The sequence below is a fragment of the Hoplias malabaricus genome, chromosome X1 (assembly GCF_029633855.1).
Source record: "Hoplias malabaricus isolate fHopMal1 chromosome X1, fHopMal1.hap1, whole genome shotgun sequence".
NCBI lineage: Eukaryota > Metazoa > Chordata > Actinopteri > Characiformes > Erythrinidae > Hoplias > Hoplias malabaricus.
The window spans coordinates 23,521,517-23,548,275 of record NC_089818.1 but is presented as its reverse complement, the minus strand read 5'-3'; the positions used below and the strand labels follow the sequence as shown (position 1 = coordinate 23,548,275).

The 26,759-nt window shown below is 40.3% G+C and overlaps 1 protein-coding gene across 2 annotated transcripts; it reads right to left on the bottom strand.

The window, feature by feature from the left end:
* Nucleotides 1-130: 130 nt before the first annotated feature.
* Nucleotides 131-22,342, bottom strand: LOC136676022 (G-protein-signaling modulator 2-like). Of its 2 annotated transcripts, XM_066652874.1 has the most exons (15): nucleotides 22,229-22,342; nucleotides 21,793-21,836; nucleotides 14,167-14,388; nucleotides 13,608-13,743; nucleotides 13,172-13,311; nucleotides 12,788-12,911; nucleotides 12,015-12,130; nucleotides 10,835-10,990; nucleotides 9,440-9,548; nucleotides 7,822-7,951; nucleotides 5,674-5,750; nucleotides 5,071-5,250; nucleotides 4,379-4,556; nucleotides 3,545-3,774; nucleotides 132-1,049 (listed from the first exon to the last, which is right to left on the bottom strand). In XM_066652874.1, exons 3-15 carry the CDS (start codon nucleotides 14,385-14,387, stop codon nucleotides 900-902), a joined length of 1,947 nt encoding a protein of 648 aa, XP_066508971.1. In that variant the 5' UTR covers nucleotide 14,388; nucleotides 21,793-21,836; nucleotides 22,229-22,342; the 3' UTR covers nucleotides 132-899. The 2 variants fall into 2 exon arrangements, with proteins under 2 accessions (XP_066508970.1, XP_066508971.1); XM_066652873.1 differs by lacking the exons at nucleotides 21,793-21,836; nucleotides 22,229-22,342 and adding an exon at nucleotides 16,617-16,752 and having other exon boundaries at nucleotides 131-1,049.
* Nucleotides 22,343-26,759: the final 4,417 nt, after the last annotated feature.

Sequence of the window (26,759 nt, the reverse complement as noted above, 5' to 3'; positions counted from 1 at the left end):
ATACTAAAACAAGCTATAAACATGTGCTCAAAATGTGTATCATATTTGATCTGCACTCAAAGTTAGATGTGTATACATTTAAAAACCTCCAAAACTGTGAGTGAGTACAGATCCTCGCTGCTACATAATTTTCTTATAGAAACGCTGCTTCAGTGATACAGCAGATTGTATTAGAGTCTGTAGAAACCTACGTTGCAGGAACGGTGGAGTGGATTTTAAAAGACGAATCAGAAACCTCTGGGCGTAATTAAACATTGACTTAGAAGTCAGATAGGGACATCAGTGACTGACAGTTTTACAAACATGTCCCGAAGTGCCTTTGCCCTGTGTGTCCAAGTGATTCTGTGGCTCGAACACTTTAAATTTGAAGGATTTTTGAAAGGTGACTGAGCTGAGCCCGCTGAGAGAGAGAGAAAAAAAAAAATGATGTGAAACTCTGTAAGACTAGACCTTAAAAACAAACGGACCGACGTAGGATTTGAAAACTAAAGATATATCTGTGTGCATTCACTGCATGGAGTATGTACTTGCGAAATAAGGAAAGCCAAGTGTCAGGAACTGGCCAAATATCTAGAAGACGCTTGATGCTTGACTGATGTAAGTAGCATTGTGTATTAGAAGAGAGGTGCACTGGAGACCTACCACCACTGAGAGTTCAGATAGAGTACACACGTCTGATATTACAATGCCTTTAATACATGCATCACGTGTGTTAGACCGGAGCTTCATTTTGGAACTTAACTCGGCAGACTGTTAGATCACCAGGAGCAGGACTGTTCTGTTTAAAATGTGAAACCCAGATATAAATTATCGTACCAATATGGACATTTTAAAAACCGACTTCTAGAACAGGGCACTAAGCATCCTACAGGTATTTCCTGACACTCGTGTGTTGGTGCTCAGTGCACAGATGGTAATGTAACTCTCTGCTCGTCCATCCTCTTGGCTTGTGAGCGGAGAATGAGGTTGAAAAAGTCCTCATCGGGGACGGTTGGACCACGGATCGGAGCACGAGGAAGTGCGCACCTCTGATCATTCAAACGAGAACCCTGAGAGAGAAAGAAAGAGAGAGAGAGAGAGAGAGAGAGAGAGAGAGAGAGAGAGAGAGAAGGAGGGGGAGAGAGAGAGTGAGAGAAGGAGGGAGAGAGAGAGTGAGAGAGAGAAAGAGAGAAAGGGAGAGAGAGTGACAGAGAGAAAGAGAGAGAGGGAGAGAGAGTGACAGAGAGAAAGAGAGAGAGGGAGAAAGAGTGACAGAGAGAAAGAGAAAGAGAGAGAGAGAGAGAGAGAGAGAGAGAAGGAGGGGGAGAGAGAGAGTGAGAGAAGGAGGGAGACAGAGTGAGAGACAGAGAGAAAGAGTGAGAGACAGAGAGAAAGAGAGAGAGGAAGAGAGAGAGGGAGAGAGAGAGTGAGAGAGAGAGAGGGAGGGGGGAAAGAGAGAGGAAGAGAGAGAGAGAGAGAAAGAGAGAGTGAGAGAGAGGGAGAGAGTAAGAGAGGGAGAGAGAGAGGGAGGGAGAGAGAGAAAGAGAGAAGACAGGAGAGGGGGACAGATCAGATCGAGGCAGTATAATTAAGGACTAAATGAAATAGAAATGTAAAATCTGTCATAACTTTTTGAGCTTAATTGTTGAAACCTTTTATCAACATGTGCTTTAGCCTCGGATCTCATCTGGATACATTTTAGCCAGATTTAATTTACACTTTACCTTGTGTCTGGACTTGAAATGGACTTGGTTTTAGAGAGCGATGCCTCCAACACTGTTATTGTTGCTCCAGATCTATGCCACGATCACTTATTATTTGTTATTATTTTCATTATTTGGTGTTATTATTATTGCCTTAATCCCCATTACTTCACTCTTACATCAGTACTCTACTAACTACACTGACTACACTGAAGGATAATGACAGATGTAACTGGTGATACTTGAAAAATTCCTATCAATAGTTTGTCCAGAGAAGGTTCCCCTTGAATATCTCGGCTCCTCCCCAGGATCTCCGGTCTCGAAGGAGATTTGTTTCCTGCCACTGCCGCCTTCGGCTGCTCGTATGGGACTTTCTGACTGACATCTGTTCTGACAGCGATTCTGTTTTTGATTTGAGTGTTTAAACCCCATTTCTCAGAAATGCGATCGATCACCAGAACCACATGTTGATGCAAGACGTAAAAACCCTTTTTTTTCCCCACATCGTGCTCCCAGTAAAATCACAAACACAGACCAGTGACGACATGCACCCATTAAAGAAAATAAAGGACAACTGAAATGAATTGTTACGCACTCTTACACTGTGAGTGGCTATAGGTTTTAGCTTCAGGCTGCACCTGTAGTTACTCTGTGCACAGCAACATGAGTATAGCGTTATGAACAGGATGCTGCAAGCTGTATTTTTACAGGTATCACAAAGGTAATATTACACATATAGCTTTCTGCTGAACACTATTCTTAGCAGACATATTTTAATCAGCTACTCTTAAAGCTTTAATTGTACCGTGCATGTGAGGACATGCCTATATCTGCAGCGTCCGTATCGAGTAGAATTGTATGCAGTTTGATGCTTTAAGCTAAATATTCCTGCCCACATTTGCCTATTTAACGTCTGGTGCCAAGAGCTACAAGGTAACAACAAGCAGCCATTACATAGTGCAGTCAAATAATGGCCTTGCACAGAAAATGACCAGAAGTTTCTAGAACCTCATTCAGGAGCTTCACCACTTTAAGATGAAGGCCAACAGTTGTATGTATTTCTATTATATATATATTATTATATATTTATTTGTAGATTACTGAGAGACTTATCAGATATAACCCAGACTTCATCCAGCTCACACTTTACACCACATACAGGATGTTAGCTGCTCTTACTGCACAGAATAAACGTGTCACTTCTTATTTTGAACAGAATTAACTTGCACTTTATGCACTTTAAACATCATCTGTATGACATACGCACAGCTCAATTTTAGAGGTTGTTTTATTTTTCTTTTGACTTTGTTGTGCAGTTTTAGATTTTATTTATTTACTTTAATATTATTTATTTTGAGAATGTCTATATAATTTATTTTATTTCTACTTCCTTAACTCTTGTATGTTGTTACTGTGTGTGGACAGTCATCAAAGCATTTCACTGCAAGGTGTACTGTGTATCACTGTATGTGACAAATAAAGTTTGATTTGATCTGATGTGAGAATGTACACAATTCAGCACAAACAGTAAACATTAAAAACAAATGCACTTCAAAAAGGACAATAGGAAATCCAGTGATAATAGTCATTTAAATCTCTATATAAAAACAGCTTCAGTTCTGAAGCAAACTGAAGTTACAGCTTCACCACAGGCCTGAACTTAGCTGACGTGACTAACTGCGGTCAGCAGGTGTCACTCTTCAAACTTTCCCCTTGTTTTCAAATCATCTCCAAGATTCACTCATGTCCAGCTTTTAGCTTCAATAAATCATTTTTGAAAAATTAAACAAGTACATAGTTTGCAGGTTAGACGTATGTCCTGTTTATAAGCTCCTAGGAGCGGATTCAGCCACTTCTCTCACCTGGCACTTCACCAACATATCAAAGAACTGGTCATCTGGTTCCGAGGCACTGTCACTGGCCATCAGCTGGTTGAGTACCGCCTGCCTGCTGCAGCTCTGGCCGGGTTGGAGGCTCTGCAGACCTGGTAAACTTCCCACAGCCCTCTGATTCTCCAGCCTCCGACCCTGAGCCCTCGCCAGGCTTCCCAGAAACGCCTCCTGTCCCGGAGACACAGCTGACTCTGACAAAGCTATAGTGGAAAACAAGGACATTGTAGTTTTATTCGCATTGTAAAATTTGAAATAACTTCAGAATATTGATCCCCTGTTTATGGAAATGTAATTATGAGTTTATTACAAATATTGTGCGATTTAAAATGGGATTTATTTCTATAATTTAACAATTAACAAGCTGTTATTAAAGTTGAAGTATGCCCTTAAAGTAACAATGTAAAAATATAAAAGTAAATCAGTTGCTTTTCAATTGGAATTATAACATAAACACACTTCATTGTGGTGTTGTCTAATTACTTTAGTAAGTTTACATCTGCACTAGTATTTTTAAAAGGAAATGTATTTCTGCATTTTGTCCTCCCTTTCACACAATGACTAGTAACTAATAACATCTGGAACGCGATGTGCTGAGTACGGTTCCGAATACGGCAAATGACCAGGCAGTTTGGTCAATAAAATGGGTTGGACTACACGTTTTTTTTTAAACTGCCTTTCCTTAGTAACTCCAAACTCCAAATGAATAAACCCTTCACATTTTTCTTCCTTGTCTTTACTTGGATGAAGAGATTTGGTGAAATTTCAGCACCTATTCTTTTTACTACTGACGAAACTGGCACTCACATTTCTTCATGCTTGTGGGTGGACTGGAAGACGCGGAGGACGAGGAGGTAGAGGCGGAGGCGGTTTGTCGGGTTCGGCCCTCTTGAATAGAGCAACGCTGGTCGTCCATCCTGTTGCCCTGGAAACGGCTCAGCAGGTCAAAGAAACCTTCATCACCCAGCATGTCCACGGTCACCCGCTACAGGGGGTCAAAGTTCAAAAAGTCACAAACTGTGTTCCCCTTCTCTCACATGCAGTAAATGTCACTGAGTAAATAACAAGAGCTCCCACTTAAAGGAGGTCCAAAACAGCCCTAAGTGAGACTTTAAAGGATCCAGGGCTCCGAACTCCCCAATACACAGCGTTCTCCATATTCTCCCGAAACTGGAGGAGGACGTAGGGTGTTTGTGAAGTATATTAATGAAATGGACTTTCAGGAACATCCCCTAAATTAATATTCACTTATTGTGAGAAAACTATGTCAACAGCAAACTCATCAAAGGTGTTCAGACACCGTTTTTAAAACAATATTATTTAAAATACGTCATTGTTCACTACATTTCATTGAAATGCTGCAATAAATAATAGTTTTTTTCCCCTATATTTAATTTATTCAAATTACTATTTTTAAATAAAGCAAGTTATGGATTATTTGGAGACAACTTGAATATGAAAATAATAGTTAATTGCGGCCCTAGTACAAAGACACTCACTTTCTGAGCAGACTGGCTCTGAGGGGTCTCCAGAGTGTTGCTGGCGTCCTGAAGAACTTTTGTGGAGCTGCTCTTTGTCTTCTTCCCCCTCAGACGGTTCATAAAGAACAGTTTAGTGGAGGACTTGGCCAGCGTAGGCTTCGACTGCTTACACAGAACATCACTGCCCCATTTCTGACCCTGTACAGAAAAAAAATATAAAATGAATACATCACTGTGTAAATGCACCTAAGAAAACAACGTCCATAAATCTGTTCATCTGAACAGCAGAACACTTCTATTACCACGAATATTGAGATTTAATGTACGTAACAGTGTTCGCTTAACAGTTCCTCTTAAAAGTAGCCCAGTGTACTGAGCCCCCATGCCTTGTTTATTTAAATAATATTACTGTGGTTTTACTGTGAACACTGCAGATACCAGACAGAAACAATGAAAGCCTGTCCTGGGTATCTACCAGGGATTAAGTCTAAGTTTCAGTCAGTTTGAGGCTTTGAGGTTGTAGGTGTCTGGTTGCATGTGGGTGTCTGTAGTTCTGACTATGATTTGGAGGTTCTTGACGTTATCAGGTGTGTTGTGTCAGTACAGAAAGACTACACTCACGCTGAGCTTGTCTGGGGTAAGTTTCACCAGCTCCAGATTCTCCATGCTCTGCCGTCTGCTCATTCGGGGCCTTGCGCCTAGATTTATAAAGTAAACAAACAAAAAAGACTTTCTGTAAGCAGTCAAGGCACAACTGTGATGACTGCCACATGCAGTAGATAAAGAAATGTTGTGCCACAATCATGGTAACATTTAGCTCCATGAAACCACCAGTGGTTTCAGACTAGTAATTGTCACATTCTCTGCTTCATAACTTTTTTATTTTTTAAGATTTTTAAATATAAAAGACAGATAATGAGAAATCTGCCCCAAGCAAACCATCATATATATATAGTATGAAGTTTTTATATTATGTTTTACAATGCACATTTATCATGCAGTACCATCAGCGACAATTAATTTAACGCCTTATTCAAGGTGATTGAGCACTGTTTGACACCATTGTTGACACTTTGGATATTTATTACCACAGTTTTTCAAAATGGACTAATATATGCATCCCTAATAAGTCCATTTTTGCTTATTAGAATCTAATAATGCCCAAAATGGCTTTTCACAGCCCAAACATAAACCATGCAATGTGTATTTGAAGTAATTAAAAAAAAAAAAATTTATTATGAAAAACAAATTTCGATTCCCCGAAAAAATACCACATGTGATCCTCTATTTAGACTTGAATAAATTTCAAAATAAATATATTGGGAACACTCACAGTGTTCTCTGGTAAAGTTCTATAAATAAATCAACACGTGGATCACTGTTGATGTCTCTAGAGTCATTTACGGTGAAAAAAAAAAACCTGTGAGCGTCTACATTTTTTGGCATTTGGGAGTTAATTGGAAGCATATTATATTACCGTATTTTCCGCACTATAAGGCGCACCGGATTATAAGGCGAACCTTCATTGAATGACCTTTTTTAAAACTTTGTCCATATATAAGGCGCACCGGATTATAAGGCGCATACAATAGACGCTACAGTAGAGGCTGGGGGTTACGTTATGCATCAATTAGATGGAGCTGCGCTAAAGGGAATGTCAACAAAACAGTCAGATAGGTCAGTTCAACTTTATTAATAGATTACAACCCAGCGTAGTTTAAGGTAAAACATGTAGTGCAATGTTAATATACCCCACATCGTTGGGGGGGGGGGGACTTTTCCTCGATTCAATAATAATAATAATCACAATATAGTAACACTCGAAATAGTGCAAAGCAAAAACAATATATCAATAACCACGTTGCTCAAACGTTAAAATCACACAACACACAAAATAAACACGTAAAGCTCACTTTACTAAGTTATTCCTCATCCACGAATCCCGTTCGTTAGTGATTCGTTAATGTTAAATTCTCTTGCTGCTGCTCTATTCCCGTGTGCTTCTGCGTGACTGATCGCCTTGAGTTTAAACTCTGCGTCATATGCGTGTCTCTTAATAGGAGCCATTTTGGGCTTTACATAAAAAACAAATGGAAATGAAATATATATACCGGTATATATCCAGCATGCACCGCGCGCGGAAGAAAATGAAGTAGGCGGCTGCTTACCGTAGTTGCGAGACCTGTTGTGGCTCAATATTGGTCCATATATAAGGCGCACCGGATTATAAGGCGCACTGTCGGCTTTTGAGATAATTTGAGTTTTGCGCCTTATAGTGCGGAAAATACGGTATATTAAAATTATATTAGGATCAAAAACACATATTTTTCTACTTTAAAGTGTCCTTAAAAAAACTATTTTAATTTATTCTAAGTATTTAGAAAGTAATAATCGTTCAAATTTGGCAATTAGCTATTTTTCTGAAATTCTGAAAAATAACTAGAGCCCAAAAGGTTAAGAGAAAATCAAAAGGCATAAATAATAACATATTACTAGAAAATTAAAGGGAAAGTGGAGAAAAGAAAACATAAACGGTAATAATCATATTCATTCATTGTCTGTAACCCTTATCCAGTTCAGGGCAGCGGTGGGTCCGGAGCCTACCCGAACACACCCTGATCATACAGCCAGTCCTTTGTTAAACAACGTGGAGATTTTCACTGTCTTTTGCTTGTAACAAAGGATCCTAAATCATATCCATACAATTTGAAAACTTTTCCTTTTATTTTGTATTCTAAGAAAGGTTTTTAAATGATTGTACAATCTTACCATGCATATTATAATCAATCTCTTTGTTCTCTGACAAGACAGAGTTGTTGGTGCTGTAGCTGAGGCCAAGGACCATCTGCAGATCAGACACATTCATACGGGCCGTCAGCTCACCACTGCGATCTCCGGTCTGAGTGCAAAACACAAGCAATTTTTCATTTTGAAAATGTTAATTTATACTCTTAGAATAGTGTGTTTTTGATGTACATCAGAATAATGTACTGTGTAAGAGTTTCAGTTCACACAAAAGCACAGTCTATATGTAAGAAATGCTCAGTTAGGGCTGGACAACAAATTTTCATTATTTCAATATACATCTGTCACTGACTGACGGTCACTAGAGGGCGCTGTTGTCAGTTCAGCAATCAATTTATAACAGTCTAAAAATATCACAAAATAAGCTGGGCTATAAGAAAGGTATATTCCCTTGTAATAACTCATTATAGAATTGTGGAACAGATTGTGATATAAAAATATTTAATTGCAAATGTGAAGATGTAATTTTCCAAATTTTCAGATGCTCCCTATATCCATAACATGTACAAATTCAGAACTGATTTAAAGCTACATCTACATTTTTTCTTGAATTTCAGAAATTCAAAAACAGAATGTGACCAGCTTTAGACTGAGTGTGCAGCAATATACTCTTATGTTATAAAAGTAAAAACATGTCCCATAGTCTTGTCCATTGTTTCCACTCAGACTCATACACAGATCAGACATAACATTGTGACCACCTCGTTTCTACACTCACTGTCCATTCTCTCAGCTCCACTCACCACAAAGGAGCACTTGAAGGCCAGCTGTTGCTCTGCATACTTTGTTTGCACCTTTTCACCCTGTTCTTCAATGCTCAGGTAAACACAGAGCAGGTGTGATGTGGTGGTGGATCATTCTCAGCGCTGCAGTGACACTGACGTGGTGGTGGTGTGTTAGTGTGTGTTGTGCTGGTGTAGAGTGGATCAGACACAGCAGTGCTGCTGGAGTTTTTAAACCCTGTGTCCACTCTCTGTCCACTCTGTGAGACACTCCTCCCTCGTTGGTCCACCTTGTAGAGGTAAAGTCAGAGACAGTAGCTCATCTGTCGCTGCACAGTGTGCGTCGGTGACACAGGACGCCGCCCACAAGGCCCTTCTGGTTGGATATTTTTAGTTGGTGGAAAATAAAGGTGTTAAAACCGCCACAGCAGCACTGTTCTTCCCACTCTTAAAAGCTCAACACACACTAACACAGTCAGTCACACATTATACATGGTGTGGTCCTGACCATTGTAGAAAAGAGTAAAACAAAGTATGCAGAGTGCCAGATGGACAATTTTGTTGTAATTTTACAATGTATAAGTGCTCATGTTTGGTCAGTGTAGCTGAGAGAATGAACAGGGAATGTAGAAAAATATTGGTGATAATTTAATGGCTGATAACTGTAGGTGCTAATGACAAAAAGTAAACTGGAAAGCATCTAATTGCCCTTGTTATACAGGCATTTTTGCTATAATAAAAACAATAATAACAAATAAAAAGGTTATAGCTCTTGGAGGGGCACATTTATTAATAGAGGCTTTCTTCCTCTACTACTAGAAAGCTTTTGGGAAATCTAGGCCCAAGTCAAAGTTGTGTACCTCTTTAGAGATTTCTAGATGTCTCTCTGCAAAGTGCATGGCTTGGTCATGATTCCCCAGCGCTGTGTGTGCGTTCCCTAAACTCCAGCAGGCACGGCCTTCACCAATCCTGACAAACATAAAAAACATCCAACAGCTAAAATTTTACAAAAGGTATCATAAGCAAATACAGTTGCTTTGGTTTAAGTCCACGCAGCCGGTTCTGCAGTTCTATTACATATCAATGGGACATTTTTCCACAAATCCTTTTCAAAAAATAAATTCTAATTGGAATACTGTAACTTCATAACTTAACACGCTAACAATACAATAAAATAAATAATTCGCTCTGAAAAATTGAAAAAGGGGCGGCACAGTGGTGGAGCAGCAGGTAGTGTCTCTCTCACAGCTCCAGGGTTCTGGAGGTTGTAGGTTCGAGTCCCGCTCCGGGTGACTGTCTGTGAGGAGTTTGGTGTGTTCTCCCTGTGTCTGCATGGGTTTCCTCCGGGTGACTGTCTGTGAGGAGTGTGGTGTGTTCTCCCTGTGTCTGCATGGGTTTCCTCCGGGTGACTGTCTGCGAGGAGTGTGGTGTGTTCTCCCTGTGTCTGCATGGGTTTCCTCCGGGTGACTGTCTGCGAGGAGTGTGGTGTGTTCTCCCTGTGACTGCATGGGTTTCCTCCGGGTGACTGTCTGTGAGGAGTGTGGTGTGTTCTCCCTGTGTCTGTGTGGGTTTCCTCCGGGTGACTGTCTGTGAGGAGTGTGGTGTGTTCTCCCTGTGTCTGCGTGGGTTTCCTCTGGGTGACTGTCTGTGAGGAGTGTGGTGTGTTCTCCCTGTGTCTGCGTGGGTTTCCTCTGGGTGACTGTCTGTGAGGAGTGTGGTGTGTTCTCCCTGTGTCTGCGTGGTTTTCCAATGTTTACAATCCAGCATATCTCATAATATAAATCTGATGACTTGGTTAACACCTTAAGGATTGAATTATTTTAATGTTTTAAAAACATACAACCAAAACTAACCATAAACTAAAATACCTAAGTTTGAACAGGTTTGAATACCTATTTTTAAAAATATCACCAAGACCATCATCAGCATCAGCAAAGACTTGTTGCTCGACATGGCTGTTACTTCAGCTTATAATTTAGTGTTTATCATTATCATCATCATCACTATTCACTTTATAAAGTGTATTACTATTTACTGTTTTGTTGTGACATCTTCAAACCATTTAAACCACGATGGTGCGATAAATATTTGAGTAAACACTTTGATACCACAGCCAAGTATGTTATTTTATATTCAAAATTCACCTTCTCCATGCTCTCCCGTATAATAAACTTGTGTTTCCAATAATGAGCCCTGTGCTTGCAGGTCATGTCGAAAGACGAGGAGAATGTTAAATGTGTAGATGAAGTCGGTACCTGTCGCTGAGGTCCTGAGCAATGATGAGGTGTTTGAGGTGGTAGTCAATAGCTCGTTCATAGTCCTGCAGTAGTGTGTAAGTGTTGCCCAGACTATAACAGGCCTGTGCTTCAACTGCCCGATCCTTTAGCTGTCTTGCCAACTGCAGAGCTCTCCTAAAAACAGCCCACAAAGAAACACTTAGAAACAATATCACCGTTCCAGCACAGAATCAATTCCACAACACAAACTGCAGGATAAAGTAAACACAGGGGTGGAAACCATTGTTTTTATATTTAAACACCATATTCAGGAGCATAAGTGATGCCATGTCGTTTAAGCCTGCGTTAATCAGCATTGTCTTAAAGGGACATGAAAAGATGAAAAGTGTCTAGAGCTGCTACCAACCCACAAACTCTGAAATAAATTAACCCATTAACCCATGATCCATGATTTCACATCCAAATCTAATATGGGATTTTGAGCTGTGTCTTTTGTAGCCTGCAGTCACGTTGGTACTGTCCCACCTCTTCGTCTAAGTATTTATAATCACAAGTTCAGAGATATAAGTGCACTGATTAAAGATAGCGAAAACGTGAATGGAGAAGAACGAACAGTTTCGGCTCCTCGTGGCATTTTGACAAAGCGTGTGTAAGCTTTTGGAAATGGGGTATAATATTCCCTCTTTAACGTGTTTTAGGAGAGGAATTTCAGCTCAGTAATACACAACCTGTGAGTTATACTTTTCAGAAGAAGCCAAAAAAACATGTTTCTGAACCACAACAAAAATAAAGAGGAAAAAAGCCTCTCTGGATGTTCATTTAAGAATCAGTTTGCAGAATGAATCAGGAAAATAACATTTCCATTAGATATCTTTACCCCGCCCAAATCAGTCAGCACTAGTTAATACTGTATGAAGAATTTGTGTAACTACAACTGATAATAAACACTGATAATAAGAACTCACTGCCACAGTAATAGACAACATCAATGTGGAATATATAAAGGATAGATCTGTCAGAGAGATGATGTAAACACTCAGATTAACAGTAGACATACAGTAAGTAGTCAGACACTTAGAAAGGTTAAACATGTATTAACATAAGCATCAACAAAGAAGTGAACCGAACACATGAAAAATTGCAAAACTATAAGCGGTTTTGGTAATAAACAGCTCGATGAATAAGAATATTTACTGACTTGTAGTGTTCAGCAGCTTTCTCAAACTCCCCCAGGAAGATGTAGGCGTTTCCCAGGTTACAGTAGGCTCGCCTCTCTGCTGATCGATCACCAAACTCTTTAGCAATAAGGAGCCGCTGGAGGATTTTAAAAAATATATGTTAATAATTTACACACACACACACACACATATACACACACACACACACACACACACACCTTGAATAAGAAAATGAAAGAATGCAACTGCTGTACTATTTAAGGTGGAATTGAACATTTGAATATGAACAATACTTCTACTCAGTTCCTGTTCTGTTCTCTCTCGTCACTGACGTATCATTTATTTTCACATTTTTAATTTTTGGTCAAAACAAGAACATTTGTGGCAAAAGTTTAGAACCAGAAATGTCATTCCTACTCAGTCATATTCACTCATTTACATTTGACAACTGACAGACACAGAAGTCATTACATCTGAATTGTATTAAATGTTTTGCTGGTAACACAGATTTAAAAAAACGACGTTCATGGCTGTTACAAAAAAAAAATTCAGAACATGTCCACACCATTTGCTAGCTCTAGTGGAGGGTAAACAAGTAAAACAACCAAGTGTCTCAGTACTCATTTTTCTCCACAGAAATACAGTTCCACCTTAAAAGACCCAGAGCCTCCGAATGTAAATAAACCAGAGAGAACTGCAGTTCCCCACAGTCGTAGACATTCCCTTTAACTGTATTATTTCCCCTTACCACCAGTGTCTATGTTAATCACTAGCTTTTGGTTAGAAGCCTCACCTGTTGGTGGGAGGCAATGGCGCTTCGGAAGTTTCCAAGCAGGTAGTGAGTGTTTCCGAGGTTACCGTAGGTGCGTCCCTGAGATGCTCGGTCTTCCAGTTCCTTCACGATACACAGATTTGCCCTGCGACAGCACACCAGACAGAAATAAACACTACATTATTCTTAACCGCTTGGCACACCCTAACCTCAGACTTTTTGCAAGCACACAAAGATTACGTGCTGCTCTTTTTTGGTTTTATCTGCTAACACACCTCAATCAACATGTTACGAGCAAAATTTGAAAATCACTGGGTTAAAGCATGCTATTCACACCATTATTTAATGTTAAAATACAACCATATGCATAAGCGTACTCTCTCTCACACACACACACACACTTACTCGTAGTACTCTGCAGCTTTATTAAGTGCAGTAGTGACTTCCTCAGGGAAGTTTCCAGGTTCTGAGTCATTACTGCAGCTACTCTTTCCTTTGGCGTGGTACACATTCCCGAAATTATAGAGGGCTCTGGCCTGCCCCATCTGTCACAGCAATAAAGACCTCTATTAGAAGTTTAATAAGTAAAAGTACACTATATTTATCTCAATATTAACAGTCCAGGCCAACGATACTGTGTTTGCTTTGGGACAGTAATAGAGATGCATAAATTAAATGAGCTCGTATTTAATGCACGTTGCGCAGATATCAATGTTGAAAACAAAACATTTGTAAAATTGTGAATTACTTTTACCATTAAAGAGAAAAGTCAGGCTTTTTACACGTTATTCAAAAACGCTATCAGAAATTAGCTTTATTGTGCTTTTTGTAAAGTGCTGACCTTGTCACCAGCTTCTTTGCTAATGTCTAAATGCCTCTGGCAGAAGACCACAGCTTCATCAAAGCGTCCTAATGCCTTTAGAGTGTTCCCTAGGTTACCGCTGGCTTTGGCCTCACCCAGCAGGTCTCCCATGGTCCTAAAACGAAAGCCAAAAACAACACATCAAACAACGTTTCTCCTCTAAAATGCATATCAACACTGAGGCCAGACATGGTGCTGTACTCTGGAAGTAAGCAGATAGTTTGTTTCATAGAGTTAAGAGCTCCATTGGAGGATGCAGTCGATGAAGCATTTGAAAGGAAGATGCTGAAGTATATATGAGCAATGTTTCCAAATGAAAACATGTGCAGAAGGTAGTACATGTAAAAAAAAAATAAAAACAGTGAGTGTGTGTAGCTGCCCTCGTGTGGCGCACATGTGTAAATGCGACCGGCACAAATTTGTTGGAAGACACTGACCAGCCGAGATATATATATATATATGTGTGTGTGTGTGTGTGTGTGTGTGTGTGTAAAAGAGTACTAGTGCTCATTTCATGTGCATGAACGAGTGTCTCTACCTGGTTAATGTTAAATCATGGTGGTGATACTCCAGAGCCTTGGTGTAGTTGAGTAGATGGAAGTAGGCATTGCCCAGCTGGCTGTAGATGGCACTCAGCACCTGAAGGTCCTCTGTGCCCACTTGTATGGCAGCCTCAAAAAAGGACACCCCTCCATTGTAATCACCCACCTTACACAGGCGTTCTCCTTCTAGAGCCAGCTCCAGACAGGAGGCCTCCATCCTGCAGAGCACAGCAAAGAGAACATGAAAGACCAACAGCCTATCAGGAGGATTCCTGTGCTTCTCCCAAGGCTGGATATTTAATAATCTTATTATTTTACAGTCTTTCACACACCAAGTTCGTGCAGTAAAGACTTTTTCCAGCAGAGCTGTGAATGTAAGCTTTATTTAAATATAAAGGCCATACCTTTGTTTACGACTGGATTAGTATATTAACAGGATCTCTCATCACATAGCATTAGATATAGTAACATATACAATCAAAACTGCATCAATACAGACTTTTAAATCAGTGTTTACTTTAAAAGACAAGCTCACATACAGTTTGGATGATCTGCAGAACTTCCATTTATCATCCCTTATAAATGTCTTAAAGTCTCAGGTCGTGACCCGAAGCGTAACCCAATCCTGCTTTTTAAATACCATAACTGTCACAAAAATAATCAACGCCAGCCCATAGCACCTATTTGTCCATTGCATCCAAATCCTTTCAAATCCTTCATAAATCCAAATCTCCTCATCACTTCAACCCTTTGGATGACTAAACTAAGAAGCAATTAGCCTTGACCATAATTTCATCAAAGCTACAGCGCCTACCTGCTGCCTTTCACACAATCACAGCACACGGAGCATCTGATGGGCATCTAAAGCGCTTCTGCTTCGTCTCAGCTGCTCTGACAGCTCTATGGACTTGTTTTTGACCCCTGCCGAGCTTTCCTTGAGGGGTGCATTGACTAAAACTAGCTGCTGCTGATAAACAAACATCACAAACCCAGCAGATACCACCCCATCCAACAAGTTCACATTACAAAAAAAAGGTAAAAGTTAAATGAATGTAAATCAGATATATGAAAGAAGCATAATAACACGAATAAATATGTAGAGCCTGCTTTAACCGTTCCGTATCGAAGGGCAGAAATTGCGTCTGGCTTTGACAGAAACTGCTGCGCTCAGAGTTTTCGCTGCTAATCAGATTGAGTCTTAACTCTCCTCTGTAATCTGTGATTAGGGAACACACAGAGAGAGAACATTAAACTGAGAGGCTACACTACACAGACTCTAAATCAAGGAAATGAGCTAAAGTGACACACACTGTGCTACTGACCTACTCCACATGAGTGGCACCTTAATATACTTACTTTCATTGAACTCAAACTGCCAAAGCAGCTAAGAAGCCTGTTACACACATATCTACCTTTCTTAAAGACTCTGTCCACTGGCAACAGCACCAGCAGCACCTTCCTATTTCCCAGTCAAACCTTTGCTAAGAAAAAATGAAAGAGAATCTAACTGATTCCTAAAACATGCTCCATGCTTTAGATATTGATCCCAACCTTTAGAAAGAGGCATTAAACTCTTTGGTCTGGTTTCTGTAAACAATTCTCATGTTTCTCTAGAGCAGCACAGTTTATATTAACCCAGGCCAGTGATTTATTTAATTACAGAAGAACTCTCCCTTAATAAAAACTGCTCTGATAAATACACTCTCCCAACACTAATGTCCTGGCTGTGAGAGTTAAATTACTTTATTAATAACAGATCAATTTCCCCAAAACATCATTCCAAATGGCTTTTCTCATAGCAGGCAACTGATCAACCTTTTTCACGTTTAAACAGAAAAACAAATGACAAATGGATCTACTAAACAAGCAGGTCCATTCAGTCTAAGATCCTTGGCGTCAACTAGAGATAACAAACCATTGTTGCGGTGCTCTGATGGTCTGATGGAAATGTGAAACCATTTCAAACAATCAATACAGGCGAACACAAAGGGAGGTTTGCATGAAATGCTGCTGCGCGCACTAGTAAGTGGAAAACCGCAGCTGAGGATGTTCACCAGATGGGCGCACAATGGGAAATAAAGCATAAATGATTCAGTGCAATATTAAATATTGAGGATGGTGAAAAGAGCTCTCCTTTCAGAGGCACACCTGCCTCCCCTCATGCCAGGATTAGTAGTAAAGCAGTCAACAGGTCCAACATGAAGTTTCTGGTGCAACAGACGCACAGACCTACAGCAAACTCTACTGTAAAAGTCAGATTAGCATTTTTATCTAAAATAGACACAATTATATTCAACTCTACTTTTACATTTTCAGTTTGGTTTTACAGACAAAATGCAGAGTGTTTGAAAAATGCTATACCTTTCATGACACTTAGCATCCAGCTTTGGGCAGTGAAACACACAGCTGCTTTAAAAGCAACACGAAATGATGCTAAAGTGCCTACCTGTAGCAAACATGAACGGAATTCTCTTCGTCCCCCATTCTAGCCACTGAGCCACTTGCCGCCATTGAAGTGCATAATAAACACAGTGATCCCAGTTAGGTCCGTAACAAAGTTCAACCAAGTTTTAAAAATGTTTGCAAAGTGCTTAAAAGTTACTCCAAAAAAAGAAAAAAAAAACCCAAAAACCAATCAATGGCGTCTCCGTTGGTATCCAGTGCCTGAGTCTTCAGAGCGCAGTGGAACACAGCCCCAGCCGAAAGTAAAAAGCGAAGTCACAGATCCAGGTTCTCAGTTGGCGTAGGTTTGGTTCAGAGTGTGTGTGTGTGTGTGTGTGAGAAAGTGCGTGTTTTATCCAATAGCAGTCTCCCGGGCCTCTCTGTGAAGAGAACACAAGAAGCCGTGTGAAGCCTCATTCTGTGCATAACGCCATGGCAACACCCACTGAGCAGCGGCTATGCAAGGCTGTGTGTGAGAGAGAGTGTGAGAGAGTGAGTGTGTGTGTGTGTGTGTGTGTCTCACATCACTGTGGCCTCTGTGTGTGCTCAAGCTGAATCAAAGCAGGCTGTCCACTTGAAAGAGAGTGTGTGTGATCAATACCAACAGTACTGATAATACAGAGCAGAATGTACACACTTCAGGAAGAAGCAGGAAGACTAGGACAGTGCAGCCCACAGTGGTCCCCAAAAGCCATTTCGCAGTGGCACAAAGCAAGCTCAGAAGAGGCTACTTCCCCACAAAATATAACAGCCAAAGTCAGTAGGTCTAATCCAATAAATCACACTTTGAAAACTTGGTTTAAGTAAATTGAAAGGATTATTATGAACCAACCAACAAACTATTTATTAATTTACACGTTTTTAAACTCAGTGACCTCATCAACCTTAATTCTGCACAAATAATGTACAAAACACAATAGAATTTACTTCCCAACTGTGTTCAGAAGTTGTTTGATTTTAAAGAGAGGAAATATGAACTCAGGGGAAGAGGTATGTTCACAGAAACAAGAGCAAGGACAAATATAAACAAATAGATTTATATCCATCAAAGAGGTTCATTTGTGGAACAGTTGTGATAAGAAGTAAAAATGTGTAGCTCACTCTGCAAGTTTACTTTTTTTTTTTCTTTCAAAAATAGGGCGGGAAGCACTTATAAAAACAAATAAACAAACAAATAAAGTGTGGAATGTTGATTTTCCTTCTGCTGTTGTTTTGCATCGCCATTATACAGAAGTAAAAAGACTGTTAAGTAGCTAAGTAAAAAGGGTAAGAACATTAAGCTAATGCTTCAGCCGACACCTTTTCACACAGTAAATTCTCCAGTGTTAAATCAACACTATTAGGGTTAACTTATTAACGGTTTCCGGTTTCCTCCCACAGTCCAAAAACATGGAGTGTAGGTGAATTGGCTTCTGTCTAATAACTGTCCTGGTGTATGAGTGTGAGCCCAGATATGGATTGGCACTCTGTCCTGGGTGAAACCCTAGTGCCCGATGCAGTCCTCCAGGTGGACGGTTGTTACTGGTCGAGAGTACGCTGTGCGCATTTGGCTGCCGCTTCTCACCAGTGTGTGTGTGGATTGAGTGTTCTGAGCAGTGTTGTAAAGCGTCCTTGGGTGTCTAGAAAGGCGCTATATAAGTGTAAAGATACATACATTACACTAACAGTGTTAATGTAACACTAATAGTGTTGATTTAACACTGGATAATTTACTGTGCAGTTTGTTTTTGTTTTGACTGTCATCTCTATTCATTTATTATTAATAATCATCACTTTTTTATATCTGTATTCATTTTGAAAAACAAAATAAACACTAAAATACTGAGCTGGAATACATTACAAGACATTCACAAGATAATTCCAGACGCTGTATTAAAAGATTTCATTTAAAAATGAACCACATCTGTGTTTTTCACATTTCTATTAAAAATGCCATTTTAAAAATGATCCATAAAAGCTTTCTGCATGTCTCTACTGGGATTATGAACTGCTCTTTTGCAATGATCTTTGTGGTTTTTGTAGTCTTTGTGGTTGTAAGGCTTCTTTGCTGATTGGCGAACAAATTTCAAGTGGTATGAAAAATTTGGTCATGACAAAACCATGATAAAACCAACAGTTTTATCATTCATATCAGTAACACCTGTAGCGTGATGCAGCAGTGGTCGCCAACCAGTCGATTGCGATCGACAGGTCAAACTCCAAGACCATGCACGTCAATCGTGATCTATCATGCTGCTTCAGTATCGCATTTAAGTTACTATAGGGGACACAGTATACATCAGGGACATATAAAGCCACAGTCACGCAGGGTTTGCGTCCGCGAATATTGACGCACGAATTTACTTCCCTGACAAATAGCGCTGCTGCTCTGTGTCTGCCCTGTCTAAGCGCTGAGGGTTTATAACGGGAGATATCATACACATATTTAATGTGGATTACAAATAACGACACAGCGAGAGTCTCACTGCTCCCCAGTGTTCTGTTGAGTTGTTTACCTTGTGGAAATGTGCGACCGTAGTGTACTTTTATAAGGACAGGTGTCTAAATAAAATTGTAAGAAGCATCCCCAAATATGCTCCCAACTGAAGTATAGGCAGGAGGCGAAAGATAATGTAATTAAAGGTAATTATAGTTATAATAAATATATTTGTTTCAGTGTGTGCAGTTTTGAACGCCGAAGGAAATAACAGTTAGCGTATATTGTACAGATTTGTTATTTTATTTGCATTTTTAGTGTCACACCAACAAAAGCTGCCAGCAATTGCAGAAACAAGCATTTTGCTCTGCTGCAATGTAAATGTAGTGTTATTAAACTGTTGTTATTGTTTTCCTGACTGTTTCATCACATTCTGGCTCAAGACATTAGCGAATATAGTGTGATAATGTGCTGATAATTACATGTGGTTAGGGAATCCTGTTTATTTAAATATATATAACATAGCAATACAAGCTGAACTGGTACATGAAACACGTCTGAACAAACACATGCTTTTAACATTAACCTTTAGCACATGAATGTCAGACAACGTGTCCTCACGCGATTCTTTTCAATAAGTTCTCACTTTTGAAAGTCTGATGAATAAATGTCTTTGAAACATGCGTCATTTGACAATCCTACACAAGATGTGTCAGCAGTACTGAGCTAATCCATTAGCAAACTAATCAGCTTGATAAGGCAACTGGAGACGCATTTACTGTTATTATGACGGGAAATCTAAGAGTTCCGGAGCAGCAGCAAACGAATAAACCATTTCTAATGTGTCCCCAGAGTGTAACTGGCTCTGAAACATTCTGGATTTAAAAAAGCTTAAAAGTCAGGGGTGATGCGACTGGGTATATCTACAATAAACCATGGTGTTATGTAAGAATATATTTAATTTGAATATAATTAACATTAATACAACATTTATTTTGTTGCAGTAGTTTGTTCTTGAAATAAATAAATAAATGTATTTTTCAGTGTTGTGTCGTATCGCTAAGAATATCGTTATCACCACACCACCCTGAAACACTGTGATATTACTTTAGGGCCATATCGCCCAAACCTTTAACAAAACTGTAGATGGTCCCTGTTTATAACATTAACAACATTACTCGCTAAATGCCAGGAAAACAATAGGTGTAGTTCACATATGAAGACAATAGGCTTCCAGTCAGACTGTGTAAACATCCCTGTTTTTGTTTTCATTGTTCTATTCACATGAAAATTGATAAACAATCATCTTAGTAAGCAGTGAATCCTGAAACCGTCTTCAGTTCCGTTTTTTAATTTATAAAAATGACCAAGACCACTGCTGCGGCTTTGTACCAGCTCCTCTCATGCGCAGAATGTACAATGGATACAGGTGTTTACACGGCTATTATTCTTCTATTTAACACAGTATTTAAAGAATTACCGCCTCGTTCAATCAGATGGAAAATGTAATCTGAATTACCCCAATCAGACTTCTCTATTCCGATGGAGCTATTAGTCGGATTATTAACTGATTATCAGGCTGCATGTAAACGTGGCTAATAATATTGTAAAAGTATATGGAGATGTTCGTACAGCAGGGAAAAGAAACCCAAATCGTGTTCTTCACGTGACTCAAATGTGTCATTTGTGTGGCAGTGTGAACAGCAAAATTAAAAACCGTGTATGACAATTCTGAGCCACTTTTATGCAAGAAAATGAAATTTGATATGCAGCAATGCGACTCAGTCTGAACAGTCGGATCAGAATTCATCTAAATTTGATGTCAATCCAAGTGGACATTCCTCATAATACCAAGCTGGGAAGGAAAGACTGACAGCAACAATGAGCAATGTCTGTGAAAGTGCCAGTCGATGTACGTTAGTTTTAAATATTACGATCTGGGGATTGGAAAACGGACTGTTCTAGGCATTTTCTTTATCTTTGTCAATTCTAGATTTTTCATGTCAATATGACACCTGCTTAAATGTGGATGACCTGGAGTATTAAACTATTTGTGAGTGGTTTACTGTCTTCCTCTTTGAAAAGCCCATGTTTGCAAGAAAGCTCTTGCACGTTCACGTTTAAAATATTACGTACATCCAGCCTACGGACGTTTACCAACTTCTCTGAATCAGTTTTAACATTCTTTTAGGTTTATAGTGCATTCACTATATCATATGAAGACCATTGTTCATCATAAGAACAGTTCTTTTGGGCAAGCGGACCTGTAGTTTGAATGTAGCCTTGTAACCTTGTTATTCCTGTTTGGCGAATTGTTGCTTTGATTGAGTCGTTATTCTTATTCAGTTTAACACCGTCATAAACTGTCAACGGATACATGTCAACCACCTAACAACTGATGTCCTGTTATAATCTTTACGCCGTTCAAACCTAAAACACTGGGAAGTGACAACATGAAATACCTATGCAGTACATAATGCATGTATTGCATAGAGACTCTCATTTTTCCACTGATGTGTGACAGGAGTGTGTTTGACAGTTGTGTGCCACTGTACAAAACACATAACACTAAATGAAAGCTCTGCCAAAGCTGCTACACAAAGCTGTTCTGTTTTGTTTGTGGGGGCTGATGTATGGAGGGATACGCCTTTAACTGACACCGTGAACAAACATGCATAAGAACAAGGGTTAAAACAGTGACAGCAAGAAGCAGAGAGACCTGACGTTTCAAGAGAAAAGGCTTGCAATATCTTAGAATACCAACCTGAAATATAGTGCTGCTTAAAATCACCTGTATTTCTAAAAGACCTGCAGAGAACGTGGAAACAAGCACAAAGCACATAGTGATAAGGGTTTTAGTTTAAATCCAAGGTCAAAACATCCACTGAGATAGTTGTCTGCTTTATCTACCGTCAAAATGATTCATCTATAGATTATATTAGTGTTTATGGGAACAGAGAATGCTTCTAACTGGGGGTAAATTTACAATAACGACAGTTTAGTGGTCAGCAAATTAATAAATAAATAAATAAATAACAGATGACTAGGTTTATGCGAGAATAAATGGTGAGAAAGTGGGGTTATTCAGAGTGAAAGAGATGCAGTATTACAGCGACGCGTTCGTATTTGGACAGAAATAAGCTGCGGTGTGACGGTTAGAGTTCGTTTAACGATAATGTAAAGCGCTAACGTTAACTTACGTTACCACGGGCTCAACGGTTGACTTCTCCCCGTGAAGCTCTTCGCTAAATACATTCAAGACCCTAACAGAAAATATCCATAAAATATATGACGTTGAATATAAAAAAAACACTACTTTACCTACAAGTAAGCCAGTGGGCTTTGGTCATTTTTAACACTGTTTACTTTCGTCCTGAGAAGTTTTACAATACAGCACTGAAGAAGCGAATTCCCTGCCAGTTCTTCTTCAGCCAACCAGCAGCGAGTAATTCAAACTAGCCACGCCCCAGCATCGCCACTGACGACCAATCAAATTTGAATGCTGAATCTAGTGATGAATGTTTCAGCTCTTAATGTGAATCATATGAATCGGCTCAGTTCACAAATAAGAACGGACTCTTACGGCTCCACCACGGCTCTTAATTAAGTCGTACTTTTTAGTCAATAAATAAATAACTAAATAAGGAGTCTCCCCCTGTAAGTATGGGTTTCCCCCTGGGTGATCCGGTTTCCTCACAAAGACCAGAAACACATGTTGGTAGGCTGGCTGTGCGCGTGTCCAGATGTGTGTGGATGATTGACGTCCAGGGTTTGTTCTTGCCTTGCGCCCCGTGATTCCATGTTTCGACCAAATGAATAGGATCAGAAAACAATTCATGAATTAATGATACAGCTGTGGAGGATAATGCAGGGGCAGTGCCTTGAATGCTAATGAAGTACCAGAAATATTACTGTTATAATACACACATTAGTTTTGTTTTAATACAAAAAAAACGAATATTGTCCAAAGTGAATCGGCTCCTAAAATACAAACTAAAGATTCGATTCAAAGAATCGACTCATTCGAGATAGATATATTACTAGCTGAATTTTTCGTCGTCGAAAGAAACATTACTTGTCAGTTTGAACTAACACTCACGGTTATTAATGTGTTTGGTAAAATGTCTGTTTTTATTATGAAGACAAAACTATTTACACACAACCATTAAATAGTGCTGAACGATTCCTTTGACTCTCCCCAAGCAACCAAGCTCCGCCTTCTTCACAGAGCAGCCAATCAGACGCTTGAAGACCCGAGTGGCGCGTGTATTATTTATGAGACTTCAGATGGTGGATTGAAGTGTAGTGTTACTTCACACCGTGCTGTAACTCCATCAATGTGTTATGTCATGTTTCATTTACCTCACATCGAGCACCGAGTTTATTAACTGTCAGTAAAGACGGACTCTGGCTGAAGAACGTCATTAAAAGGTAAGACCTTCAGCTACCTAAAGGCTGGCATGTGTTTATTGTCTAAGCTATAATTTTGAGAGCTACCTTCTCACCTGTTTTTATATGTGAAAGACCTCATGGAGCAATCACACACTCATTTACATCACATGTTTAATAAAATGCTCTACAGAGGTGGTCTTTAACGCGCTATGCCAATGATTCTAAGTGTCCTAGTTTAAAAAAAAGTGTTTATATAAAGTAGACACCTGTTTGCACCTGAACACCTGCAGTAATGTGAAAATGATTCAACATTTTCAGGCAAAATGCTCAGTAAGAACATGTTACAGCTTTCTCTTCTTAATAAAGGTGTTTTCAAAGGAGTTAATGACATTGTGTTCTCTTTCAGAGAGAACACTCCCACAAGGATGTGCATCTTAAATGATGTCATCAGATCAGCACAAGATAAAGATTTCATCTTTAAAGAAACAGGAGAACATTTAAAACTACTTCCTTTTATATCTAAACATCTAAACAATGCAAAGGACGTACGTTATAAACAACAAATCTCACTTAGTAGTTACTTGGTTCCTAAATTAAACAAATGAGAGAATATTCTGGCTCTGAGAGCACTCCACACTCCTCTGTTCATAAACCTGCTCTGCACAGAACACAATAGAAAGAGCTCCGCTAACTTTAACATCAGTGTTCAGCTTGCGTTTGTTTATTCTTGTGGTTGCTAAGAAATGAATCGAGAAGGATCTGCTCAGAGATGTAAGACCAAGGGAAGAAGCTGCTGGATCGGAGGTGACCCGTCTGCAGAAGAGATCCAGGAGGATGTAGACGACGAGGCTGATTCTCACCAAGGCCCTTCTGTGCTTTGGGAAAAATGTTTAGAGCAAAGTATATTTGTGGACATTGGGGATGACGACAGTCTCCATCTGAGTGACCTGCAAGGCTCCTTCAGGGTGCATGTCTCACAGGGCCCCGAGAGCATGCACTCCAGTGGTGGTAAGACTCTCTCATATTTTACCAGATCAGCACTGTGCTTTATATCTGCAGCTTGTTAAAGCTGTATAGACCACACACACTGACATTAAAGATTGTATTGAATGCACTGAATGTTTCTTGCCAATATCCAAATGGAACAGTAATGTTAAGGCTGTCCTAATTTAGTTCAGGGTCGCGGTGGTACCGGAGTCTACCCGGAATCACTGGGCGCAAAACGGAATACACCCAGTCCTTCACAACACAACACACACTCACACATTCTCTCTCACACACACACATTCTCTCACACACTCACACCTACGGACACTTATGAGGTTTCCTCCGGGTGACTGTCTGTGATGAGTGTGGTGTGTTCTCTCTGTGTCTGCGTGGGTTTCCTCCGGGTGACTGTCTGTGAGGAGTGTGGTGTGTTCTCTCTGTGTCTGTGTGGGTTTCCTCCGGGTGACTGTCTGTGAGGAGTGTGGTGTGTTCTCTCTGTGTCTGTGTGGGTTTCCTCCGGGTGACTGTCTGTGAGGAGTGTGGTGTGTTCTCTCTGTGTCTGCATGGGTTTCCTCCGGGTGACTGTCTGTCAGAAGTGTGATGTGTTCTCCCTGTGTCCGTGTGGGTTTCCTCTGAGTGCTCCGGTTACCTCCCACGCTCCAAAAACACACGTTGGTAGGTGGATTGGAGACTCAAGTGTTTGTAGGTGTGAGTGTGTGAGTGAATGTGTGAGTGTGTGTTGCCCTGTGAAGGACTGGTGCCCCCTCCAGGATGTGTTCCACTTTGCGCCCAGTGATTCCGGGTAGGCTCTGGACCCACCGCAAATTGAAAAGTATATGGGAACTTCATTATGTGTGTGGTCCCAAATTTCATATGTATTAGTGTTATATTAATTATTATTAAGTCAGATTAATAACTGTATAATACGTCTGTGGTTTAAGGAATTTAACCCAATTTTGAATTTGTAGAGAACGCAGGTCTTTCTGGCTCATATGAGGTTGAAGAAGATTCCTCTGGGAGTCCTTCCTCCATAAACAGTGAACACAGAGATTACGACAACATCAGAGATGTCCAAATAAATCTGTTACATGCTTCAGTTCCAAAGCCCAACACAGCACAAGAGGGTGACAATACCAGCGATGAAGATCAGGAGGAACTCCCATATGATGGTGAACACAGTTACAACACCCTCCACACTCAGAGCTCCAAAGGAACATCCCTAGAGCTTCACACTGTGAACGAGGCATCCAAGCAGAGCTCTGAAGCACTCCAAATCCTCAGCAGTTCCAAGCGACCTACAAATGGTTCCCTCGAAGGACAGAAGCTTGGCAGAGGTTCAGCTTCAGTCCCTGAGTTCCTGCTTAGGCATTTCTCTCAGGACGAGCTGCTCAGATGTGGACGGCTGATTGAGGCAGAGACACTGCCTGAAGTCTCGCTGCTGGAGAGCATCGATGAGACAGCCTTCAGCAGAGCTCCACCCAGTCCAAACACTGCTGTTGGAGGTAGGGTATAACATTCTCTCTCTCTCTCTCTCTCTCTCTCTCTCTCTCTCTCTCTCTCTCTCTCTCTCTCTCTCTCTCTCTCTCTCTCTCTCTCTCTCTCTCTCTATTTCTCTCTGTCTCTCACTCTGTCTCTCTCTGTCTCTGTCTCTCTCGTTCTCTCTCTCTCCCTCTTTCTCTCTCTCTCACTCTGTCTCTCTCTTTCTCTTTCTCTCTCTCTATCTCTCTCTCTCTCGCTCTCTCCCTCTTTCTCTCACTCTGTCTCTCACTGTCTCTCTCTCTCTGTCTCTCTCTCTCTCTCTCTCCCTCTCTCTCTCTCTCTCTCTCTCTCTCTCCTGCATGTCTGTTTCCTGTTGTTGCTGTGTTTTCTTGCCTGGCCTGTGGACACTTTTTTTGTCTCTCTCATGCTACGAGACGCCTGGTGTTGCCCTGATCCTGCCCCCACCCTTATGCGTCCAGTACAAGATCTTGGCCTTTGGTCTCATCTACAGTATCACTCCTGGTCGTGCAGGGATGCTGTTTTATCCCAAATGAACTCTACATCTGCTTTTACCCTCCCACAGAATCACTGCCCACCTCCTCCTTCCTCAGACTCATTTCACTTATGTTTCACCTTCACTTTACTGTAACACAATATCTCCATCAGTTCACTTTTACTTCTGTTCTGTTCTCGGTTGCGTTCCTGGTGTCGACCCGAGGAGGTTGGGGTTCTCCCGTATGACTCTTGGCTCTTTCTAAGGGTTCTTCCTCATGCCCTTGGCTCGCTCATCGTAAGCTGGGACCCAGATCTCTGTAAAGCTGCTTTGTGACGAATTTCTGTTGTGAAAAAGCGCTATATAAATAAAATTTGATT

What these genes read in the sequence shown, in the direction of transcription:
- LOC136676022 (XM_066652873.1), bottom strand. Translation starts at nt 16,681, where the DNA reads ATGGCGGCAAGTGGCTCAGTGGCTAGAATGGGGGACGAAGAGAATTCC. An exon ending in AAAGCTGCTGAACACTACAA is followed by an intron (nt 10,991 to 12,014) that starts GTCAGTAAATAT and finishes GGCTGTTTTTAG; the next exon opens with GAGAGCTCTGCAGTTGGCAA. An exon ending in AGAGCCAGTCTGCTCAGAAA is followed by an intron (nt 4,557 to 5,070) that starts GTGAGTGTCTTT and finishes GACCCCCTGTAG; the next exon opens with CGGGTGACCGTGGACATGCT.